The 23,586-nt window shown below is 40.6% G+C and overlaps 1 protein-coding gene across 1 annotated transcript; it reads left to right on the top strand.

The window, feature by feature from the left end:
- The first annotated feature begins 5,256 nt into the window (after positions 1 to 5,256).
- PLET1 (placenta expressed transcript 1) lies at positions 5,257 to 17,583 on the top strand. The gene is made up of 4 exons (XM_063095756.1): positions 5,257 to 5,448; positions 9,826 to 10,027; positions 14,447 to 14,508; positions 16,650 to 17,583. The coding sequence occupies exons 1-4, from the start codon at positions 5,265 to 5,267 to the stop codon at positions 16,904 to 16,906; spliced, it is 705 nt and encodes a 234-aa protein (XP_062951826.1). The 5' UTR covers positions 5,257 to 5,264; the 3' UTR covers positions 16,907 to 17,583.
- The last annotated feature ends 6,003 nt before the right edge of the window (positions 17,584 to 23,586 follow it).

The following is a 23,586-nucleotide window of genomic DNA, read 5'->3' as shown; positions in this document are numbered from 1 at the left end:
GGGGAGCTTCAGGTCCCACAGCAGACCTATGAAGCGGAGACTGCACGTGAGCGAAATGCTTCTGATGACTTGAAAACACATTAACGTTTTAAAAGCACTGTCCTGGACTCACCTATGAGGCTTTTAAAAAGTGTGAATTTCGGGCCGACCCGTGGCTCACTCAGGAGAGTGTGGTGCTGATAACGCCAAGGCCCCAGGTTTGGATCCCATATAGGGATGGCCGGTTCGCTCACTGGGTGAGCATGGTGCTGACAACACCAAGCCAAGGGTTAAGATCCCCTTACCGGTCATCTTTAAAAAAAAAAAAAAAAAAAAAAAAAAGTGTGAATTTCTAGGAACTAGAGTCCAAAATTCCAGAAAAGGGGATGAAGCAAAAGAGCAAGGCCCAAAAATGTGTATTTTTTTAATAACTAATTTTCTTTTGGTCACTTGTCATCAAGAAAAATCAAGTTTTTTTCTGGCTGGAACCAAAGAACAACTTTGTTTTGTCAACAGCTGTCCCTGTAGCATGCAGATAACTCCCTTCTCCTTAGAGGCAATGCAAGCGGCTCCACACTGGCCCTCTCCTGCACTGAGCAACACGTCGCAGTAAATGAATGAAGCAATTCTACTTAAATCAGTTTTCCCTTCCAAGTTATTCCCCATCCCCCCCCAACCCTCTGTTCCCTAGTTCATAGGAAGGTTTAGACTATTGTCTCCATATCAACAGCGGGACTCCTATATTTTATTTTTTCCTGACACACTGCCTTAATCTAGTACAAATTTAGGAAGGAAGGAAGGAAGGAAGAAAGGAAGGCAACTAATTAACATGTTAAAAATCTACTATATGTCATGAATAGCCTATTGTTTAGAAAAAGAAATAAAACAACATTCGTACCTCAAAAAAATAAATAATTTTTTTTCAAAATTACTGTATGTCAGGCCCACCCCATCCCCAAAACTGTTTGCATCTATGTCTCATTAATATATGTAAAAATATATAAGATTGGTATTATTGCCCCAATTTTCAGAAGTGGAGACTAAAGCTCAGATAGGTTAAAAACTCTCCCAAAGCCAGGATTCTGAACAGGATCAAACAGTAAGATCCTGTCGCATCTTTTCTACTACCCCAATTTGCCTACATAGCATATTATATAAATAAAAATTTTTATTGAGATATAATTCACATTCCATAAAGTTAAATTCAGTGGTTTTTAGTATATTCACAAGGCTGTGACACCATCACCACTATCTACTTTCAGTACATTTTCATCACCTCAAAAAGAAATCCCAAATCCATCAGCAGTCACTTCCCATTCCCCTTTTCCCCCAGTCCTTGGCCACCACTTTCTGTCTCTGTGGATTTGCCTATTCTGGATATTTTATATAAGTGAAATCATACAGTGTACTGTCTTTTGTGTCTGGCTTCTTTCACTTAGCATAATCTTTTCAAGGTTCATTCATGTCATAGCATACATCAGTACTTCATTCCTTTTTATGGCTGAATAATAGTCCATTATACGGACATAACACATTTTATTTATTCATTCATGAGTTGATGGTCATTTGGGTTGTTTCCACTTTTCGGCTATTATGAATGATGTTCCTATAAATGTTCATGGGCAAATTCTTGTGTGGACATATATTTTTAATTCTCTTGGGTGCATATGTGGGAGGGGAGTTCCTAGGTTATATAGCAGTAATTTTATATCTAATGTTTTGAAGAAATGCCAAGCTGTTGTCCAATGTGGCTGCATCATTTTATATTCCTATCAGCGATGCATGAGGGTTCCAATTTATCCATATCTTTGTCAACACTTGTTATTCTCTTATTTTAATTACAGTCACCGTAGTGGCTGTAAAGTAGAATCTCTTTGTAGTTTTGATTTGCATGCTCATAATGACTAATTATGTCAAACATCTTTTGATATGCTTATTGGTCATTTGTATATCTCTTTGGAGAAAGTATTCAAATACCTTGCCCATTTTTAACTGCAATATTTGTCTTTTCATTGTTGAGTTACAAGTGTTCTTTATATATTCTGAACAGTAGGCCATTATCAGATATATGATTTACAGATATTTTCTCCCATTATGTGGGTTATCTTTTCACTTGCTTGATAGTGTCCTTTGAAGAACAAAAGCTTTCAGTTCGGATGAAGTCCATTTTATCTATTTTTTTCTTTGCTTAATTTTGCTTTAGGCATTATATCTAATAAACCATTGCTTAAACCAAGGTTAGTAAGATTTATATCTATGTTTTTTCTAAGAGTTTTATAGTTTTATATTTACATTTAGTTTTACATTGATCCAGCCTGTGTTAAATTCTGTGTATGGTGTGAGGTAGGGGTCCAACTGTATTCTTCTGTATGTGAATATCCAGTCGTCTTAGCACCATTTGTTGAAAAGACTTGTCCTCATTGAATTGTCTCAGCACTTTGTCAAAAATCGGTTGATCAGGGCCAGCCCGTGGCTCACTTGGGAGAGCGTGGTGCTGACAACACCAAGTCAAGGGTAAAGATCCCCTTACTGGTCATCTTTAAAAAAAAAAAATCAGTTGATCATAAGTGTATGGGTTTATTTCTGAATTCTCAATTCTATTCCGTTGATCTATGTGTCTCTCCTAATGCCATACCACACTGTTTTGATTACTGTAGCTTTGTAGTAAGTTTTAAAACTGAGAAATGTGACTCCTCAAACTTTGTTGTTGTTGATATTATTTCAATATCATTTTGGCTATTCTGGGTCCCTTGTAGTTTTCAGTATACAAGTCTTACACTTCTTTTGTTAAATTTATTCAATTAACCTATCTTCAAGTTTGCTGATACTTTCTTCCACCAGTTTAAATCTGCTGTTAAGTTTCTCTAGTAATTTCTTTTTTTTTAATTTCAGTTATTGGACTTTTCAACTGCAGGATTTCTATTTACTTCTTTTATTATTTCTATATTTTTATTATTATTCTTTAATTGATGAGGCATCATTCTCACACTTTAATTCTTTAGACATGGTTTCTTCTTGTTCTTTGAACATATTTGTAAAGTTAAGACTCCTTCTAGTGAGTTCAACATCAAGGCCTCCTCAGGGACAGTTTCTGCTGACTGGGATTTTTTTTTTTCTTTCTGTATGGACATAATTTCTCGTTTCTTTGCATGTCTTGTAATTTTGTGTTGAAACTGAACGTTTCAAAAATATAATGTGGCATGGGGCTGGCCAGTTAACACAGTTGGATAGAGCATGGTGCTGATAACACCAAAGTCCAAGGTTTGATCTCTGTACTGGCCAGCTGCCAAAAAAATACGTGTATATATATATATACACACATATATATACATATATATATACACATTTATATGTGTGTGTGTGTGTGTGTATATATACTGTGGCAGGATGGCTGATTAGCTTAGTTGGTTAGAGCACTGCCTTGTAACATCAAGATCAAGGGTTTGGGTCTCCATACCAACCAGGCACCAAAAACCAAATAAAAAATATAATCTGGTAACTATGGACACCAGATTCCCCTCCCCTCCCTGGGTTTGTTATGCTGCTTCTGCTATTTGTTTGTTTTGTGACTTTCCTGAATTAATTCTGTAATGTCTGTATTCTTTATCATGTGTGACCACTGAAGTCTCTGCTCAGTTTGTTTAGCAGTCAGCTAATGAACAGATAGAGATTTCCTTACATGCTTGGAACCAATAAGTCTCCCAATCTTTGCCAAGTGCTTCTGTATGTGTGTTTTCAGGCATGCCCTCATTTATCAGATAGACAGTTTATAACTCTGCCTTAGCCTTCACCTCCTGCTTGTGCCGAGCCTCTAGGTCAGACAGAGATGAGAGATTAGGGGTTTCTCAGGTCTTTCCTAGGTACACGCATAGCCCTGCACATGCACATGGTCTTCTAGATTCTCAGGAATTTGTTCAAGCTTTTCAAAGCCGCCTATGGACATCTCATTCCCCAGTTTTTTCTTTTATGTATTTTACTTAGCCTCTTGTTAGTTCCAACTGGAATCACTGCCTCAGGAAGCTGGAATGTTTAAAAATTCTCACTGATTGTTTTGACAAACAACCTAGCAATGTCTGCTCACACTGAGAAAATTCTGAGTCAGATCAAATAAAGATAAGCCTTGAGAATGCAGCTTAATAGGCAACTTCCAGACAAGTAAATAGTGACAATTCTCTGGGGATGAGGCTTTTTGGAAAGCTCCAAACCTGTTCTGTCACCTTCCATTGGCTTCTAGTTTCCTGATGTTCGCAGCTACCATATTTCCACGGTTGTCGATTTCCAAGGCTACCATGGAGGTGGGGCAAGGCGATGGGACTAGGGCAAGTTAAAATGCCAAACCACTCACTTCTTAATAATATTCAGCCATTTTTCTTAAATAAATGCTCCCAGAGTGTTGCAAGTCTTTGTTTAATTTCCAGAATTCTGAAAAAGTTAATTTTGGCCATTTTTGCTAGTGTTCTCATTGCTTTTATGGAGGAGTATATTTTTCAGAGGTCCGTACTGCACCATTCTGTAAGTGCCGCTCTTGAAGAAAGACTTATAAATATTACCTTTATCCATTCTACATTTTTTTTTCTACTTACAAAGTAGCATACTTCTTCTTTTCTCCTTCAGTGTGTAAATCATAAAATTCAGAGGGGAGATATGAAAAAACATATTTTCTGATTTTTTTTAGTAATTTCCTTGTGCTATGGCACTATGGAAGGAAGTGTCAGGAGCAAGGTAGACCTAAACTGTCTCTTTCCAAAGAAATAAATATAAATCCAGAAGTACAATCTTTCTAATCCTATGCTAGTCACAAAATGAACTGGAGATTACAGACTTATTCAACTAAGAAGGTTTGGAAGAGGATATGCAATATTCCAGAAAAGAGGGCTTTTGTGCCTGGGTCTCCTGCACAGAGTAGAGCAGAGTTTCTAAATGGATCAGGTATGTGATTATTACTCAACTCTGAATTTTTCTCTGCTGGTATTTACCCCTTCTCAACAGCATTCTGCAAATAGCAGATGCTGAAATTAGTGAGATGCAAAATAAAACCATAATCAGCACATTTCCCTTCTTGAGCAAAACTGGAGTTGGTAAAGGTTCGTTGGTAACAGGTAACTGGTGAGTGGTGAGTCATCCCTAGTTATATCTTGGGCCAAATTCCAGAAGCCAGTGTGTTTCAGGAGGGGTGGGAAGAAGATTTGTATGCATGACCTCATCCAGAAGCTCTAGCCCGGGAGCATAATATAAACAGGAGATGAGTTTTCAGTCTTATCCAGTTGCAGGCCCAGACCAAGACCATGGCTTTCCTCCATTCCATGCTGCTGCCACTGGGGCTGTTTCTGTACCTTGGACTGCAATTTTCTTCTGCCAGCCCTGCAAATTACAGTGACAACTGCACGGTCTTTGATAAGGTCTTCACTACCACAAGCCCAGGCATCATGGCCAATTCGGTTATTTATGAAAGAAACACTGCCTACACAGGTGAGTAGAAGCCATTCTTTCTGCTGTCCTTTGCTCTCTGACGGGAGTTAACCAGGATTTCAGAACATATCCTTGCTCTCAATTACACAAAACATGTGTTTTTGAACCAGATGGGAAGTGGGGGGAGAGAGAGAAAGAATGAGAAGATGTGAGAGCATAGATTGGCAGGAACATTTCTGTATGTTTCCTGTGGAACCTGAGCCATAGGAATCATAAAGTCCCGACACCTAAATTAACTAAGCCCCATCAAGATCACACGTGGAACAAACTCTATGACTTAAATAAAATGAGAATTTTTATTACTTTAAGGGATAATCATTGCATCACAGCATGCAGTCTTTTCACATCCGTGATAGTATACTGTACAACTCCAGGAGGCACTATTAGCATTTAGTATATGGTGAAAAATCTAGTGAGCTGGACAGGGAGAGCATTACCATTCCACCTGATATATAGGAGCCTGAAGCCCAGAAAAGTAAAATGACTCTCTCAGGGACTCCCTGCTAATAAGTGGCAGAACTAGCTCTTGAATCTTGGTGTTTTCATTCTTAATCCAATACTTTTCTTAGAGGTATCTGGTAAGTATTTTATAAATACTTTCTTTTTTGGGATCATCCAAACTTACAAGTCAAGGAATATGCTTTCTGATTAGTTTCATAATCAAAACAACATTTAATATGGTGCCTTACGTGTATCAATGCATTTGGCCCTCATAATAACCTATGGGTAGACACCATTATCATTCCTTTTTTGTAGATGAGAAAACAGAGTCAGAAATGCTAAGTGACTTACTCAAGTCACAGAGCTACTTAAATGGTGGAGCCGGTATATGAACCAGCAGTCTAGATTCAGAGACTCTGCCTTAACCACTAAACACCTCTCAATTATAGTAATGAGAGCTGACACTTCTTACTACATGCCAGAAATGTTTTAGGGGGAAACGCTATCTTCCCTATTTTACAAATGAGAACTGAGGCACAGAGAACCTAAAAATTTACCCAAGGTTACCAGTAAGTAATTTAGCTAATATATAAGCACAAATTACACAGCCACGATTTGTCCAGCTCTGTCCAGCCAGCCTGTCCAGCTTCAGAGCCTGTCTTCTTGTCCACTACGTCATCCTGCCTCTGCCTCTTAATAGTCTAACCACATTTTTCTGAGACCACCAGGGTATATCCACACTCACAGTCTATAGATTTCAGACTTCAACAGGTGAGTAACTATGGTGTGCCTTCACACACTCCTCCTGGCTTGTCTTTTTTTTCTGCTTTTTCATGGGGACTGCCACTAAGTGCTCCAGTTGTGACAGGCTGACTATGTCCCAATCCTTCAGGCAGTAGATCTTGTCCTGCCAGGGCAGGGAGGATAATCTTGGAATTCAAGGTGAGCACCAGGTGGACACATATGTGTGACCTGGGGCAGGACCTGGGGAGTCAGAGGCACTACTGCAAAAGAGATTACAGGCCTTTGATGTACAACAACACTTCAGAGGTAAAGGATTTTGCTATTGAAATGGAAGAAAGGAAAATTTATAATGGAAAGATGCTGTGGACAGGGACACATGAGAGAACCTTCTGAAAGGAAGAAGACAGGAGAAGGAAGTCAAAACAATCCACAGGAGGGCTGGCCCGTGGCTCACTCGGGTGAGTGTGGTGCTGATAACACCAAGGCCACGGGTTCGGATCCTATATAGGGATGGCTGGTTAGCTCACTGGCTGAGCGTGGTGCTGACAACACCAAGCCAAGGGTTAAGATCCCCTTACCAGTCATCTTTTAAAAAAAAAAAAAAAAAAAAAAAACAATCCACAGGGATGAAAGGACAATCATAGCAGTTAAAGATGTGTTAGGTGGAGCCAGAGAAAAAGGAAGGAGGAAAAAAACTAAGGCTAAATTCCAGGGTCATGTCAACACTGGTAAGCCATGTGTAAATGGCTTGGCAGATCCCAAGAGACAACCATAGCTCAGGCAATATCTTAGAACAGGTTCCCTGGGTCTGTTTTGATATCTGTGAAAGAAACCTTTAATACAGTGACATTTACATTAAGACTCTGCTGGGGGGAGGGAGACGGTGCTGAATAAAAATCTGTCTCCATTTTTCACTTTTATGAGCAAGAAAGATGTAATTTACCTGCCTTTTTTCCTAAACTTTCAGCTTTAAGGACACTATACAACATCAGATGCACAACTTTTTAAATCAACCAACAAGTAGTTACTTAGTGCCCTCCAGGTGCCCAGCACTGGCCAGATACCGACACAGATGAAACAACAGTATATATAGCACAAGCCAGAATATAATTAAGTATTCAACTCTACAGTAAAAAAAAATGTAAATGTTTTAGGAGCAAGAGGAAAAGAGACCTACATTGGTCCAGAGGTGGGACATAGTAGGATCTTGGAGTGTAAGTGGGGTGGGATGTGTGATGAGAAGGAAAGATGCCAGACAGGCACCCAGGCATGAACAGAGGCCAGGGGCAGGTGGGGCCAGGTGCATTTGCAGAACAGCGGAAGACCAGCTGCCCCTAGAGTGGGAATGCAAACAGCAGAGTGAGGCTAGGTTCTTGGGATCTAAAGCCATGTACTGGGTACCATAATTGATAGAACAGAGGCAGAACAATAAAAGCAGAAATGTTTAGACGCTTTAGAAGGAAGACACTTTGAAGGTTTTGGACAGGAGTGTGCCCTAATAGACATGAGTGAGAAATTCTGGTCTGACTGCAGCATGGAGCAAGGCAGCCTGAAGGGAAAAGAATCTAAGGCTAGAAATCCAGATAATGCAGGTGCCTAGGAAAGAAAAAAGGAAGACTTGACCCAGAGCGAAAGGGGGAAAGCAGAGGTGAGGACAGAGGCGAGAGCACTTCCAGGAGATTTGATGACTATCTGGATGACACCGTCACTTGTCATCTTCCACCGCACCATGATGCACAGATCTAGGACAGATGTCAGGTGCTCACTGAGCAAGTCGGGGCCTGTGGGAACTGAGTCAGCAGACCTTGATTGGCAAAACAAATAAGTAGAACAGAGAACTGTAGTGTGCTAAAGATAATATAATAACAATTGCGATTTATCCACTACCCACCATGTATTACAATCTTTACGCTCTTCTCTTTCATCCTCCCAGGAACCTTTCAAGATAGGTATCATGAACTCAAATAATGGGGAATAATGTTATTACCCCCAGACCTAGAACGAGACCAGGTGCAAAGTGGGCATTCAAGAGATATTTGTGCAGTGAATGATGACTTGGAGGCAAAATGACTTGCTCCTAAGTGTTAGAGCCAGAATTTAGATCCAGGATAGTCTGATTCTATTGTGCTACAGGATCTACCTTCTTTGCTTTCTTTTTTTTTTTTTTTTTTTTTTTTTTAAAGATGACCAGTAAGGGGATCTTAACCCTTGACTTGGTGTTGTCAGCACCACGCTCAGCCAGTGAGCGAACCGGCCATCGGGATCCGAACCCGGGGCCTTGGTGTTATCAGCACCGCACTCTCCCGAGTGAGCCACGGGCCGGCCCTACCTTCTTTGCTTTCTGGAGAAGTCTTTGGAAGAATTCCAGGTGGCTGACAGAGCCCTGGAGAGAACAACACCCTAGCATTGAGTAATCCTTCAGAAGGGATCTTCTAAGGAAAGAAATGAAGAGACTTTACTCGTGAAATTCCCTCCTCATCACACATCAGAAATTAACAAGTGGAATTAACAAATGTCAGCGAGGTCCCCTGTGGGTGCATGCCTGGCTGGGTCACAGGGGAAGACACACCTGAGTGGAGAATAACTCTAAGGGGTTATTTGACAGGTACTTGGATTAGGGACCCTGTGGCTCAGAGATGCCCCTCCCCACAGAGGCTAAGAGAATCAGCATTTCTTGGACAAGAAAACAGGCTTTGCTTTCACTTGGCAATAATGTTGCCTCATATTCATGCAGCACTTCTCAGGGGCCACATGACTCTTTCACGTGCATTGACCTCTTTATCCCCACCCCCTGCCAGAGGAAGTAATCCTCCTCCTCTGGCAGGTGGGACCCAACTCAGAGAGTTTAAGAGATTCAGCTCCCAGGATCTCACCCCTGGTAAGCAGCAAAGCCAGACACAGAGCATAGGTTTTCTTTTGTCTACCTTTTACAGTAGTAAATTTGGAAAACATGAAAAACCACTAGGAAGAAAAAAATCACCTGTAATTCCACTACCAAGAAAACACCACAGTTAATATCTTGATGTATTTCCTTCCAGACTTTCTTCAACTTCTTTTATAAAAATGGGACCATTACCACATGTACATACTCTTTGTAACTCTCTCTCTTCACACTTAATTTTGATTTTGTGTCCCTCATCCCTGGGCTCACACTGCACGATGGCTTATTGTGTCCTTGTCATTTCTTCCTAGTGTGGGTTCCTGTGGATGACAGCATCAGCTCCGTGGTCCTGCGAGCAGTGGACAACAACAACAACTCCGTGGGCTTCTGGCAAGAAGCAGACGAGCAATGCTACAGCAGCTCCCTGTATCACGTGACACACGCAATCAACATGCTCTTCAAGGCAGATTGGATGTCTCCAGATTCCGGGAACATAACGGAAGTCGAGCTACAGTAAGAACCTATCTTACTTTGCTTTGGGATTTTAAATTTTTATATTGGGTTTACACAATTTACACTGAACTTGGAGGACTAAAAATACAATCCAAAGGTGATGAGGAGAATTCAGCACTTGCCCTCTTTTTCTGCCTCATCATTCTCTGTGATACCTTCACCTATAGGAGCTTGCACACACACATGCACACACACACACACGTACACACACCAGTTATGCTCAACATACAGTTTATTTCTTTTTTTTTTTTTATTTCTTTTTTTTGGTGGCTAGCCAGGGCAGGGATCTGAACCCTTGACCTTGGTGTTATAATACCATATTCTAACCAATTGAGCTAACCAGCCAGCTTTCTGCTCAACATAAACAGAAAGAACTGGGCACACTTTTTGTTTCAAATTCTCTATATTTGAACTGGAGAATCATTTTTTAAAACATGGATTCATTTTGGAAATGGCTTGGTAACAGAAAGTGTGATGATTGTGTAATAAAACTGGCTTCCTAGTGTCACACAAAATGGGCACACTCAGATTCTGAGTTGAGACCACATCGGGGCTTGCATTATACTTTAAAAACAAACTTTCCTCTCTGCTAGAAGAGTGTTATTAGGTTTACTTTAGGAACCAGCCATACATTGGGAGGTACTTACACTTTTAGACTGCCATCTTATACTGAAAGGGCAGGTCTGACCATTAGGCTGTGTCCACTGTGAACAGCCAAGTCTCTTTGGAAGCTGGTCATGATGATAATGATGCTATCAAGCCATCCTACCCTCTCCTGTCATGCTCTGTGCCTGGTCAGACATAATTGTCTTTGGAGGAGGCACTACTAAGCCCACAGAATGATGCGCAAGGGTAGAATCCAAAGGGAGCTGCTACAGTCCAGCCTCACAGTGACAGCCATTGCTTAGAAGCCAGCCAAGACTAATTAGGGCAAGAGCTTTCCTTTCATCTCACCTCATTAAAGCCTCCACACTCCATGCAACAACACATAAAAGATTAAGTGGTGACAATCTGCAAGAGAAACACAACTGTCCCACTGGCAATGTCAGTCCAGACCCCTCCTAACTCACACACCCACTATGACATGCTGACCTCTCTGCCTGTTTACAGTGTGTACACATGGCCTTGATCAGCAAGGCTGACTCAAGGGAGGGGAGCCCCACATGTCATGGGGAATGCAAAAAGCAGGGAACTCCACTGTGGTGGGCCCTGTGTCGGTAGGGCACAAAAGGTATGTGACGAGGTCCCTGCCCATGGGGCTTTACATTGAGGTTGGGGAGGTGTATTAGTCCATTTTGTGTTGCTATAACAGAATACCTGAGACTGGGTAATTTATAAAGAAGAGAGGTTTATTTGACTTACGATTCTGGGACAGCTGTATCTGGCATGGGCCTCAGACTGCTTCTACTCATGGCAGAAAAGTGGCAGGCAGCTGGCGGGTACAAGCAGATCACATGGCGAGAGACGGAGCAAGAGAGAGAGAGAGAAAGGAAGTGCCAGGGTTCTTTAAACAATCAGATCTTGCGGGAACTAATAGAGCAAGAACTCACTCACTACCCCCTCTCCCCCAAGGAGAGCATTAATCCATTCATGAGGGATCCGCCCCCATGACTCAATCAGTTTCCAACACTGCCATATTGGGGATCAAAATTCCACATGCATTTTGGAGGGGACAACACATCCAAACTCCATCATTCCGCCCCTGACCCCGCAAAACTCATGTCACTCTCACATACAAATACAGTCATTCCATCCCAACAGTCTCAAAAGTCTTAGCTTGCTCCAGCACCAACTTAAAAGTCCAAAGTCCAAAGTCTCATCCTAGACAAAAAGCAAAAGTCCTTCCAGCTGTGAACCTGAAGAACATAACCAAATTTATCTACTGCCAAAATACAATGGCAGAACAGACATTGGGTAAACATTCCCATTCCAAAAGGGAGGAATAGGCCAAAAGAAAGGAAAAACAGGCCCCAAACAAGTCCAAAACCCAGCAGGAGAGACATTAAATCTTAAAGCTCCAAAATAATCTTCTTTGACTCCAACTCCTGCATCTTGGGCACACTGGGGCATCTGGGCCCCCAACGCATCAGGCAGCCTTGTTCCCACAGCTCTGCCAGGCACTGCCCAGTGGGCTGTGCTAGTGCCTGTGGCTTTTCCAGGCCTGCATTGCACATTACCAGCGGCCCTGCAGTTCTGGGGTCCTGGTGGCAGCCCTGCTTCCTTGGCTCTACTAGACATTTCCCTGGTGGGGGGTCTCTGTGGGGGCTCTGACCCCACTTTCCTGCTTGGCATTGCTCTAGCAGATGGCCTCTGCAGTGGCTCCACCCTGGCGGCAGGTCTCTGCTTAGGTCCCCAGGCTTTTCCTTACATCCTCTGAAATCTGGGTGGAGGCTGCTACTCCTCCACTACTCTCATGTCCTGCTGGCCTGCAGACTTAATGCAATGTGGATGCCACTGAGGTTTCAGGCCTCTACTCTCCAGGGCTGCTGCATGAACCACACTTGGGGCTGCTCCAGCCAGAGCAGCTGGGATGCAGGGAGCAGGATTCTGAGGGCAGCTGTGCCCCAGGTCTGTCCTCCAGGATAACTCAGTCCTTCTAGGCCTCAGGGCCTGTGATGGGCGAGGCACCCTTCCAGACTTCACAAATGCCTTTAGGGCATTTTTATCCATTGTCCTGGTTCTTAGCATCAGGCTGCCTCACTACCAAGATAATGTCTTTAACAAACAGTTTATCTGCTTCACCCTTGCATTTTTCTCCTGCTTTCCACTCCTCTACCACATGGCCAGGCTGCATATTTTCCAAAACTTTACACTCTGCTTCCCTTTTAAATTCTGGCTTTACGTTATGCCTTTGCTGCCATAATTCAGAGTAGGCTGTTAGAAGTAGCCATGCAGCATCCTTAATGCTTTGCTGCTTAGAAATTTCTTTGGCCAAATGCTCTGGTTCACAACTCTTAAGTTCCAACTTCCACAAAGTCCAAGGGCATGGACACAATGCAGCCAGGTTCCTTGCTATGGTGTAACAAGGATTATCTTTTGTCCAATTCCCAACAAGTCCCTCATTTCTCTCTGAGACCTCATCATCCGCATGGTCTTTACTGTCCACATTGCTATCAGCATTCTGCTCACCACCACATAAGTCTCTAAGACATTCCAAACTTTCCCTCATCTTTTTCTCTTCTTCTAAGTCCTCCAAACTCCTCCAACCTTTGCCCATTACCCAGTTCCAAAGCTGCATCCACATTTTCAGGTATCTGTACAGCAACACCCCATTCCTCGGTACCAATTTTCTGTTTTAGTCCATTTTGTGTTGCTGTAACAGAATTACCTGAAACTGGGATTTTCATAAAGAAGAGAGGTTTATTTGGCTTACGATTCTGGGACAGCTGCATCTGGCATGGGCCTCAGACTGCTTCTACTCATGGCGGAAAGTGGCAGCAGCTGGTGGGTACAAGCAGATCACATGGCGAGAGGAAGCAAGAGAGAGAGAGAGAGAGGAGGTGCCAGGTCCTTTAAACAATCAGGTCTCGTAGGAACTAACAGAGCAAGAACTCACTCATTACTCCTCCCACCCCCAGGGAGAGCATTAATCCATTCATGAGGGATCCCCCCCCTTGACTCAATCAGTTTCCAACACTGCCATATTGGGGATCAAATTTCCACATGCGTTTTGGAGGGGACAACACATCCAAACTCCATCAGGAGGCAAGGCTATACAGAAATAATTACTGAGGTTAAACGTCACTTCTTCAGCATTCCCTGACTCCCAGACCAAGTAAGGGCTCTGTGTTATAACTTCCTCTACTTCACCACAGCACATATCACAATTTTAATCAATTCCTTAACTAGTTAGTTGATCGTTTGTTGAAAGTCCTTCTCACTGGAGAGACTGTAAGTGCTATGATGTGTCTAGCATTGTTGACCACAGAACTTGTCCTCAAGAAATTGGCCCTCCAGTGGGAGAGAGGCCCACAGCAAGTCAACGCAGTAGAGAGTCACAGTTCCCTGACAGACATCTGTCTAGGTTAATGGCAACAGGAAGAAGCAACATCATAGAGAAAGTTACTACTGAGTGTACAGGCAGATGAGACCAGGACATGTATTACAGGCAGACGGACTGGTTTGAACAAAGACCAGAGGTAGGTACCAGACTGGGGGGAGTTCAGGGTGGTCAGATTGGCTGGGGTGAGGGATGGGAGAGATTGTCTGGAGGAACAAAGATCATGAAGGATTTTAGTCAAGACAATACACAGCAGACCAATATTTAATGATCTGCTAATTGTGCCACAGTGGAAATAGGTACAAAAGGAATGAAGAGGTTGTGATCCTCCGGGAAGGCAGAAATGGGATCTGAAATGGGATTGGGAATTCCACAGATGAGATCCTCACCATTCTCTCTCCTTAATTTGCCTTCCACAGAGCCTTTGCTGTCAGTCCCCACAAGACGGCTACATTTTCTTCTCTGAAACTGAAGAAAAGAGGTGGGTTCCTTTGCAGTCCATTTGCATATCTGGCAGTGAACTCAATCAGCCTAGAAAATTACTTTGTGGGTGTGCTAGAAAAAAGGGTCTTATCATGTGTTACCCAGATATCAGATGAGTCTCCCGGCACCTTGAAACTTGTGTAAGATTTGCCCAACCCCCAGCCCCATGCCTGGAAAGCAAAAGCCCTCCCCAAGATTTCTGCAAATTCCCAGGGGCCTTAAATTCTCATGGTCACCTGAAGATCCAAACTCCTCTTTCTGTAGGAGCTGTTTCTATTTAATATATATAGACACTGATATGAAAATTAACATCTTCCTCAATTTCCACAAAGTATTCCTACTCACACAGAACCTTCATGAGTAAAATAGACTTTAACCAAAAGGTTTTAAAGGGGATGGTTGTAGTGGGTGGGCTTATGCACAAAGAAGGGTAAATATCAATAATTCATTAGTTCTTGAAGTGGCCTTTGGCTACCACCACCCCACCACCACCAGGAATTTCTACTGGCTGTAGCCCCCAGCCTCACTCCTTCCTGTGGCTTCTTGCCCTTTTCTCTCTTCTCTGTCCCCTTGCTTTCCTCTTACTCCCTCTAGGGAGGTAAAACAAATTCAAGAAAGAGGTTCAGAAAAGATGAGCAATTTGCCTTAGGCCACACAGAAAATAAATGGCAAACTGACGATTTCAATTTCACATCTTTTACTATTTTTCACTTTTCTTAGACTTAAATCAAAACTGTACTGATAATCTTTTTTAAATAAAGTTTTTAAATACAAGATTCAACCAAGAACAAGAAACATTAGTCTTTCTCAGTGTCCAGACAACAGGTCTTCCCGAACACTGAAAGACATCCAGTATGCTGCCCACTTTCCTGCCAATCACACATTGCAAAACGTGATCGAAGGGGATAATTATTTTCAACAACAAATTTTAAAGTGACTATGCCTCGTGAAACTATTATATGAAAGTCTAAACTGTTTCTTTGGTGAGGAAACTGGGATGTTATTTTCTTCCTCAAGGACATTTTTGAGATGGTGCTTGTATAAATGCTAAGGGGAAAAAAAGTTTGTTTCTAGTCAGGACCCCTTAGCTCCAGGCTAATAAAATTAAGTTAAAAAAGAAAGTGCTTGTGTCCCAACTTTCTGGCTCAGTGGGATGCCAGAGAAACATTTGTCCCAGGGAAATGCTAAATGAGATAAGACAATGCCACCAATCTAGAAAGCACCCTCCAGGCACCCTCCAGGCAGGCAGAGCCTGAAGTATTTCCCTTCTTTTTTTTTTTTTTTTTTTTTTTAAAGATGACCGGTAAGGGGATCTTAACCCTTGACTTGGTGTTGTGAGCACCACGCTCAGCCAGTGAGCGAACCGGCCATCCGTATATGGGATCCGAACCCGGGGCCTTGGTGTTCTCAGCACCACACTCTCCCGAGTGAGCCACGGGCCGGCCCGAAGTATTTCCCTTCTTCCTCTCACTTGCTAGACCCTGTATGTCCACTTAGACCCTTGAAAGTATCACGGACAAGCTTCAGTTTTTCCAGGATCAGACAAGCCCCCAGGACTATGGGCCTGGCTTTCTCTGCTTCGCTGCAAGATATCCTCAGAGAACAAATGTCTGATTAGATCCCTGCATGTAAAAATGACCAGTGCTTTTAAGAACCACAGAAAGAGAATTAAAGGATTTGGAAAGTACATCTTTCCACTAACTTTAAAGCAGGGATGGCAGTCCAGGTCTGGGTGATATCTAGTTCTTTCAAGCCCTTGAAATTAACAAGAAAAAAATAAGATTGTGCCATTCTGAATCATATTTGCACAGATTAATCTAATATAATATTAAGGACATGAAGACATTTGAAGGCAGACTACTCACCCCAACTTCAAGTTCAGCAGTTGTAAACTCAGTAGGTCTCCCCCTCACCTCATAGGATTGTGTAGAACTTAAGGGTAGAGAGTATTTCTTACTTTTGTTACTTAACACTCTGTATCTACTAGCTTTCCCCTCCTCTGCACACACTTAGCACTGGAAAAGTGTTTACAGAATTTTGCTTATGAACTCTGGCTCCAGCATTCCATCAGATAGCCTCCTTTCTGTAGTGCTCACCAACCACCCAACAGAAGTTCTGATGCCATTGGTTTTTTCCCAGTGACAACCACAAGATTGGCCTCTGAGTTTCCCACAACCTCGACCTCCAAGATACCCACAACCTCAACCTCCAAGGTTCCCATGACCTTTACCTCCAAGATTCCCACGACCTTGACCTCCAAGATTGCCATGACCTTGACCTCCAAGATTCCCACAACCTTGACAACCAGAAGCTCAGCCAACACAGCCTTTGGCAGCTCCACCACAGATGCCATTCACATCCTGCTCGCTTTTCTCACCAGCAAACTCCTCTTCTAAAAGGAAACTAGGGAAACAGTGGTTCCCACCTCCATCGCTTCCTCCTGTGTTCAGACCCAAGCTGGGGCGTGGGCATGTGTGTGAAGGAAGCCTTCACATTCTCAAATATGTCAATGTACTGCTACTGCTGCTAACTAAAACGGAGACCTGGGGGCACTCACTGGTGGCCTTGGGCTACACAAATGTTCAACTGGATCTTTCAGGACACAAGTTATGCTTTTTGTCAATACTTAGACCTGGCCTCAGTGTACCCTAGAGTTCTGCCTATCAGTTTAACATGTTGATAGCTAATTCCACAGCCAATCTGAACTTTTGTCCATTGCCAAGTGATTCCTCTGCACCCCCTGAGTTTCTGTGGGAAGAACCCTTCCTTGCTTTCAAGATTATCTCACATTTCTGACCAAAACCACCCAAGTTACACAGAACTTCTATGACTCCTGTGACTCAAGGAGGAAAGGAGAGAAAAGAAATAGCCCTGAGGCTACTGGCAGCTTCTCATTGTATCTACACCAGTAGGTTTTGAAGGGCAAGAAAATAGGAATATACCATGTCTGAGCAGCCAATGATAGGAAAAATTATGCCATAAAGGCCATTTTTTCTATGTCATACCAAATGAATTATACTTCAAACAAGAATAATGAATGTGTTAAATTTAAATATGTCTTTAATGAGTAATTAAAAACAGAGAATGTTATCTAATTTTATTCGTTTATATGAACATTAAAAAATCAATGGAATGGCGAATCTGTGTATGTTTTCAAGGCCAGACCTAAGGGAGAAATTATTTCAATTTTCATTTTCTTCAAGTGCAAATTGGTCATTTCCCCCAACAGTAATTTCCACCAAGAAATGGTCAAAATATTTATAACATTATAATACAGTGTAAAACCCAAAGAAAGCATGTTATTTCCAGTAATAAGCTTGTAATAAGCAAAAAGTTTTCTTTTAATAATTTTGCTATGCGTTCTTTTCTAATTGCTCAAATTGTGTGCCTTTTATGAGTTCTGACTATTCTTCCTTCTCTTCCTTAGAATGTCCTGATGATATTCTTCATCAATCCCTGTTGTTTGTAACCAAAGAAAGCTTCCTATGCAAATATTTAGTCGGCTCACTTGTATATGCTTGGCTTTAAAGAATTACTACCACAGAGACAGGTTGGCTGTTATTCTTTTCCTGCATCCAAAAAAGACAGTAGAGTGAGCTAAACAACCAATTTTCCCATCCAAGATTACCCATCTACTAATTTAGAGACTCAGAAAAGTAGCATGCTCCTAATCTCTAAAGAGATGCTTCCCCCTAGGTCAACTCCACACCAGCCCTGAGGGAAGAGCCACAAGCAGTCCCCCTAAATGGCTGAGCAATTATATGGGATGAGGAAATGCTCACAAACACCCATTTAATCAGCATTTACTTTATGCTTCATTACTGTTGATACTGAAATACCATAAGAAATATCTAAGTTCTTGCTTTCGTTAACATTTCTACCCTCTCTCCTTAGAAAAAGTATAAAAGGAATTTTACCACATAGAATCCATGCAAACAACACTTTTTTGATCTAGATAATGGTTATCTCCTACTGTGTCAGGTTCATTAATCAACAAATATTTATTGAGCACTTACTGCATGCCAGATATTGTTCTGTGTACTTGAGCAAGACAAAGATCCCTGCCCCAGTGGATCCCCATCTCACAATTCTTTTCAAAGTTGTCAATTCTTAAGCACCTTCTATGTCCTGACTGGTTAGGTGCGTTCACATGTGCCTTGTGTGAAATCCTCACAAAAACGCACTACACAGAAAGTTGCCTGATTATTATCTACATTTTTTTCAATTTTATTTATATTTATTTGGGGGGGGTACAGTGTGTTGTTTCAATACATGCATATACTGCACAAATCACTTAGGGTAGATAGCACAGTTTTGTACCCCTTAGTCCACCACTTCTTCTCCCCCATGCTCCCCCCACAGCCTCTGATAACAATTATTCTACTCTCTATTTCCATGAGAACCACTCTTTCTTTCTTTAGATTCCACATAAGAGTGAAACCATGCTGTATTTGTCTTTCTGTGCCCAACTGATTTCACTTAACATAATGGTTTCCAGTTCCATCCATGTTTCTGCAAATGCTAGGATATCATTTCTTTTTATAGCTGATTAGTATTCCATTGTGTATACATATCACAGTTTTTTTATACATCCATCTGTTGATGGGCATTTAGCTTGAATCAATCTCTTGGTTATTGTGAATAGTGCTGCAATGAACATGGGAGCGCAGGTGTCTTTTTGATACATTGATTTCATTTCCATTGGGTATATACCCAGTAGTGGGATAGCTGGATCATAAGGTAGATCTATTTTTAGTTCTCTGAAGAAATTCCAAACTGTTTTCCACAATGGCTGTACCAATTTACATTCCCACCAACAATGTAGGAGGTTTCCCTTTTCTCCACATCCTTGTCAGCATTTGTTATTTTCTGTCTTGTTGATAACAGCCATTCTAACTGGGGTGAGATGATACCTCATTGTGTTTTAATTTGTATTTCCCTGATGATTAGTGATTTCGAGCATTTTTTTCATGTGCTTGTGGGCCATTTGTATATCTTCCTTTGAGAAATGTCTGTTCAGGTCCTCTGCCCATTTTTTAATTGGGTTATTTGGTTTTTTGCTGTTGAGTTCCTTATATATTCTGGATATTAGCCCCTTGTCTGATGTGTAGTTTGCAAACACCTTCTCCCATTCTATAGGCTGTCTCTTCACTTTGTTGATAGAGTCCTTTGCTATGCAGAAGTTTTTTAGTTTGATGTAGTCCCATTTTTGTATTTTTGCTTTAGTTTTCTGTGCCTTTGTGGTCTTATTCAAAAAAGTACTGCCCATTCCCATTTCATGTAGCATTTCCCCCTGTTTTCTTCTAGTAGTTTTATAATTTCAGTCTTAAATTTAGGTCTTTAATACATTTTGAGTTGATTTTTGTGTATGGCAAGAGACAGGGGCCTAGTTTCAATCTTCTGCATGTGCATATCCAGTTTTCCTAGCACCATTTATTGAAGAGGTTGTCCTTTCCCCCCTGTGTACTCTTGGCACCTTTGTTGAAAATCAGTTGGCTATAAATGCGTGGGTTTGTTTCTGGGCTCTCTATTCTGTTCCATTGTTTATTTTTATGCCAGTAGCTTTCTATAGCTTTTAGTATATCATATACTTGGTTTCTACAGCTTTATAGTATATTTTGAAGTCAGGAGGTGTGATGCCTCCAACTCTGTTCTTTTTATACAAGATTGCTTTAGTTATATGTGGTCCTTTGTGGTTCCATACAAATTTTAAGTTCATTTTTTCTATTTTTGTGAAGAATGTCGTTGGTATTTTGATAGAGGTTGTATTTAATGTGTAGATTGCTTTGAGTAATATGGACATTTTGATTATGTTAATTCTTCCAACCCATGAATAGGGGTTATCTTTCTATTTATTTGTGTCCTGTTAATTTTTTTCACCAATGTTTTATAGTTCTCATCATAGTGGTCTTTCACCTCCTATGTTAAATTCACTCCCAGGAATTTAAATATTATGGTAGCTATTGTGAATGGGATTACTTTCTTGATTTCTTCTTCAGCTATTTTGTTATTGGCATATGGGAAGACTGTCTATTTTCATGTGTTGATTTTGTATCCTGCCACTATACTCAACTCATTTATTAGTTCTAATAATATTTTGGTGGAATCTTCAGGGTTTTCTATGTACAGGATCATGTCATCTGAAAATAGGGAGAGTTTGACTTCCTGCTTTGCAATTTGGATGACTTCTATTGCTTTCTCTTGCCCTGTTGTGCTGTCTAGAACTTCCAATACTATGTTGAATAAGAGTGTGAAAAGTGGGCATCCTTGTCTTGTTCCAGATCTTAGAGTAAAAGCCTCCAATTTTTGTCCATTCTTTTTTTTTTTTTTTTTTTAAAGATGACCAGTAAGGGGATCTCAACCCTTGACTTGGTGCTGTCAGCACCACGCTCAGCCAGTGAGCGAACTGGCTATCCCTATATAGGACCCGAACCCATGGCCTTGGTGTTATCAGCACCGCACCCTCCAGAGTGAGCCACAGGCCAGCCCCCAATTTTTGTCCATTCAATACAATATTAGCTGTGAGTTTGCCATATATGGCCTTTATTGTGTTGATGTACATTCCTTCTATACCTAGTTTTTTGAGTATTTTTATTACAGAGGAGTGTTGAATTTTATCAAATGTTTTTCCTACATCTATTGAAATGATTCATATGTTTTTTTTTCCCCTTCATTCTGTTGATGTGATGTATCACATTTATTGATTTGCATAGGTTGAACCATCCTTGCATCCCTGGGATGAATCCCATTTGATGACAGTGAACAATCTTTTTAATGTGTTGTTGGAGTCTGTTAGTGTTTTATTTTATTTTATTTTATTTTATTTTATTTTATTTTATTTTATTTTATTTTATTTTATTTTATTTTTTAAAAGATGACTGGTAAGGGGATCTTAACCCTTGACTTGGTGTTGTCAGCACCACACTCAGCCAGTGAGCGAACCGGCCATCCGTATATGGGATCTGAACCTGTGGCCTTGGTGTTATCAGCACCACACTCTCCCAAGTGAGCCACAGGCCAGCCCCTGTTAGTGTTTTATTGAGGATCTTTGCATCTGTGTTCATTAAGGATGTTGGTCTGTAGTTTTCTTTTTGGTTGTTGTATCTTTTTCTGGATTTGGAATAAGGTTAATATTGGTCTCATAGAACGAGTTTAGAAGTATTCTCTCCTCCTCAATTTTTTGAAAGAATTTGAGAAGAATTGGTATTAATTCTTCTTTAAATGTTTGGTGGAATTCAGCAGTGAAGCCATCTGGTCCTGAGGTTTTCTTTGTTGGGAGACTTTTATTACTGCTTCAATCTCATTAGTTATTATTGGTCTGTTTAGGTTTTCTGGTTTTTCATGATTCAACCTTGGGAAGTTGTATGTGTCTAAGAACTTATGAATTTCTTCTAGGTTTTCCAGTTATTCACATATAGTAGTCTCTTATGATTCTTTGTATTTCTGTGGTATCAGTTGTAACATCTCCTTTTTTCATTTCTGATTTTATTTATTTGAATCATCTCTCTTTTTTTCTTTGTTAATCTAGCTAAGGGTTTGTCAATTTTGTTTATCTTTTCAAAAAGCCAACTCTTTGTTTCATTGACATTTGTATTGTTTTTTAAATCTCTAATTCATTTATTTCTGCTCTGATCTTTGTTATTTCTCTCCTTCTACTGATTTCGGTTGGTTTGTTCTTGTTATTCTAGTTCCTTGAGGTATAATGTTAGGTTGTTTATTTGGAATCTTTCTCCTTTTTTGGATGTAGGCATTTATTGCTATTAAATTTCCTCTTAGAACTGCTTTTGTGTATCCCATAGGTATGTTGTGTTTTGTTTTTCATTTGTCTCCAGGCATGTTCTAATTTTCTTGTTGATTTCTTCTTTGACCCATTTGTTGTTTAGGAGCGCATTGTTTAATTTCCATGTACTTGTGTGGTTTCTAATGTCCCTTTTGTTGTTGATTTCTAGTTTTACTCCATTGTAGTCAGATGAGGTAGTTGATATGATTTCAATTTTTAAAAATTTGTTGAGGCTTGTTTTGTGATCTAACATATGGTCTATTCCAGAGAATTTTCCATGTGCTGCTGAGAAGAATATGTATTCTGCAGCTGTTGGATGAAATGTTCTGTATATGTCTATTAGGTCCAATCAGCCTAGAGTAGAGATTAATTATGATATTTCATGGTTAATTTTCTGTTTGGATGGTCTGTCCTTTGCTGAAAATGGGGTGTTGAAGCCCCCAACTAGTACTGTTTTGGAGTCCACTTCTCCCATTAGGTCTAATAGTAATTGCTTTATGTAACTTGGTGCTCTGGAGTTGGGTGCACATATATTTAGAATCATTATATCCTCTTGTTGAACTGATCCCTTTATCATTATATAATGACCTTCCCCCTTTTCCTTTTTTTTTTTTTTCCTTTAACTTTCCTTGGCTTGAAGTCTATTTTATTGGATATAATTATACCTACTCCTGCTCTTTTTTGTTTTCCATTTGCATGAAATATTTTGTTCCATCCCTTCACTTTCAGTCATTATGTGTCTTTATAAGCAAAGTGAGTTTCTGGTAGGCAGTGTATTGTTGGTTCTTGTTTTATAATTGGGGCATTTAATCCATTTACATTGAGAGTTATTCCTGGCATATGGGACTTGTTATTGCTATTTTGTTACCTGTTCCAGGTTCTTTTGTTGGTACCTTTTTTCTTTTTTCTGATCTTACTGTCTTCCTTTGTGATTGTGTGGTTTTCTCTAGCAGTGTATTTTGATTTCTTGCTATTTCCTTTTAGTATGTCTCATAAGTCTCTGTGTATGGTTACCATGAGGCTTACAAAAAAAACATATTACAATTATAACAGATTATTTTAGTTTAATAACAACTTAACTTTGATATATAAGAAAAAAGAAACAACCAAAGCCAACTCTATGCTTTGGCATCATTCCCCTCCCCACTTTTTGACATTTTGTTGTTTCAAGTTACTTCTTTTCATATTGCCTATATCTTACACAGTTGTTGTATTTATTGTTGTCTTGTTAGGTTTGTCCTTTAGTCTTCATACTAAGGATGTAAGTGGTTTATTCACCCCCTTTATGACATTGGA

This window comes from Cynocephalus volans, chromosome 4, assembly GCF_027409185.1.
Source record: "Cynocephalus volans isolate mCynVol1 chromosome 4, mCynVol1.pri, whole genome shotgun sequence".
NCBI lineage: Eukaryota > Metazoa > Chordata > Mammalia > Dermoptera > Cynocephalidae > Cynocephalus > Cynocephalus volans.
The sequence above is the reverse complement of the archived record's forward strand: the minus strand, read 5'-3'. Positions and strand labels throughout refer to the sequence as shown.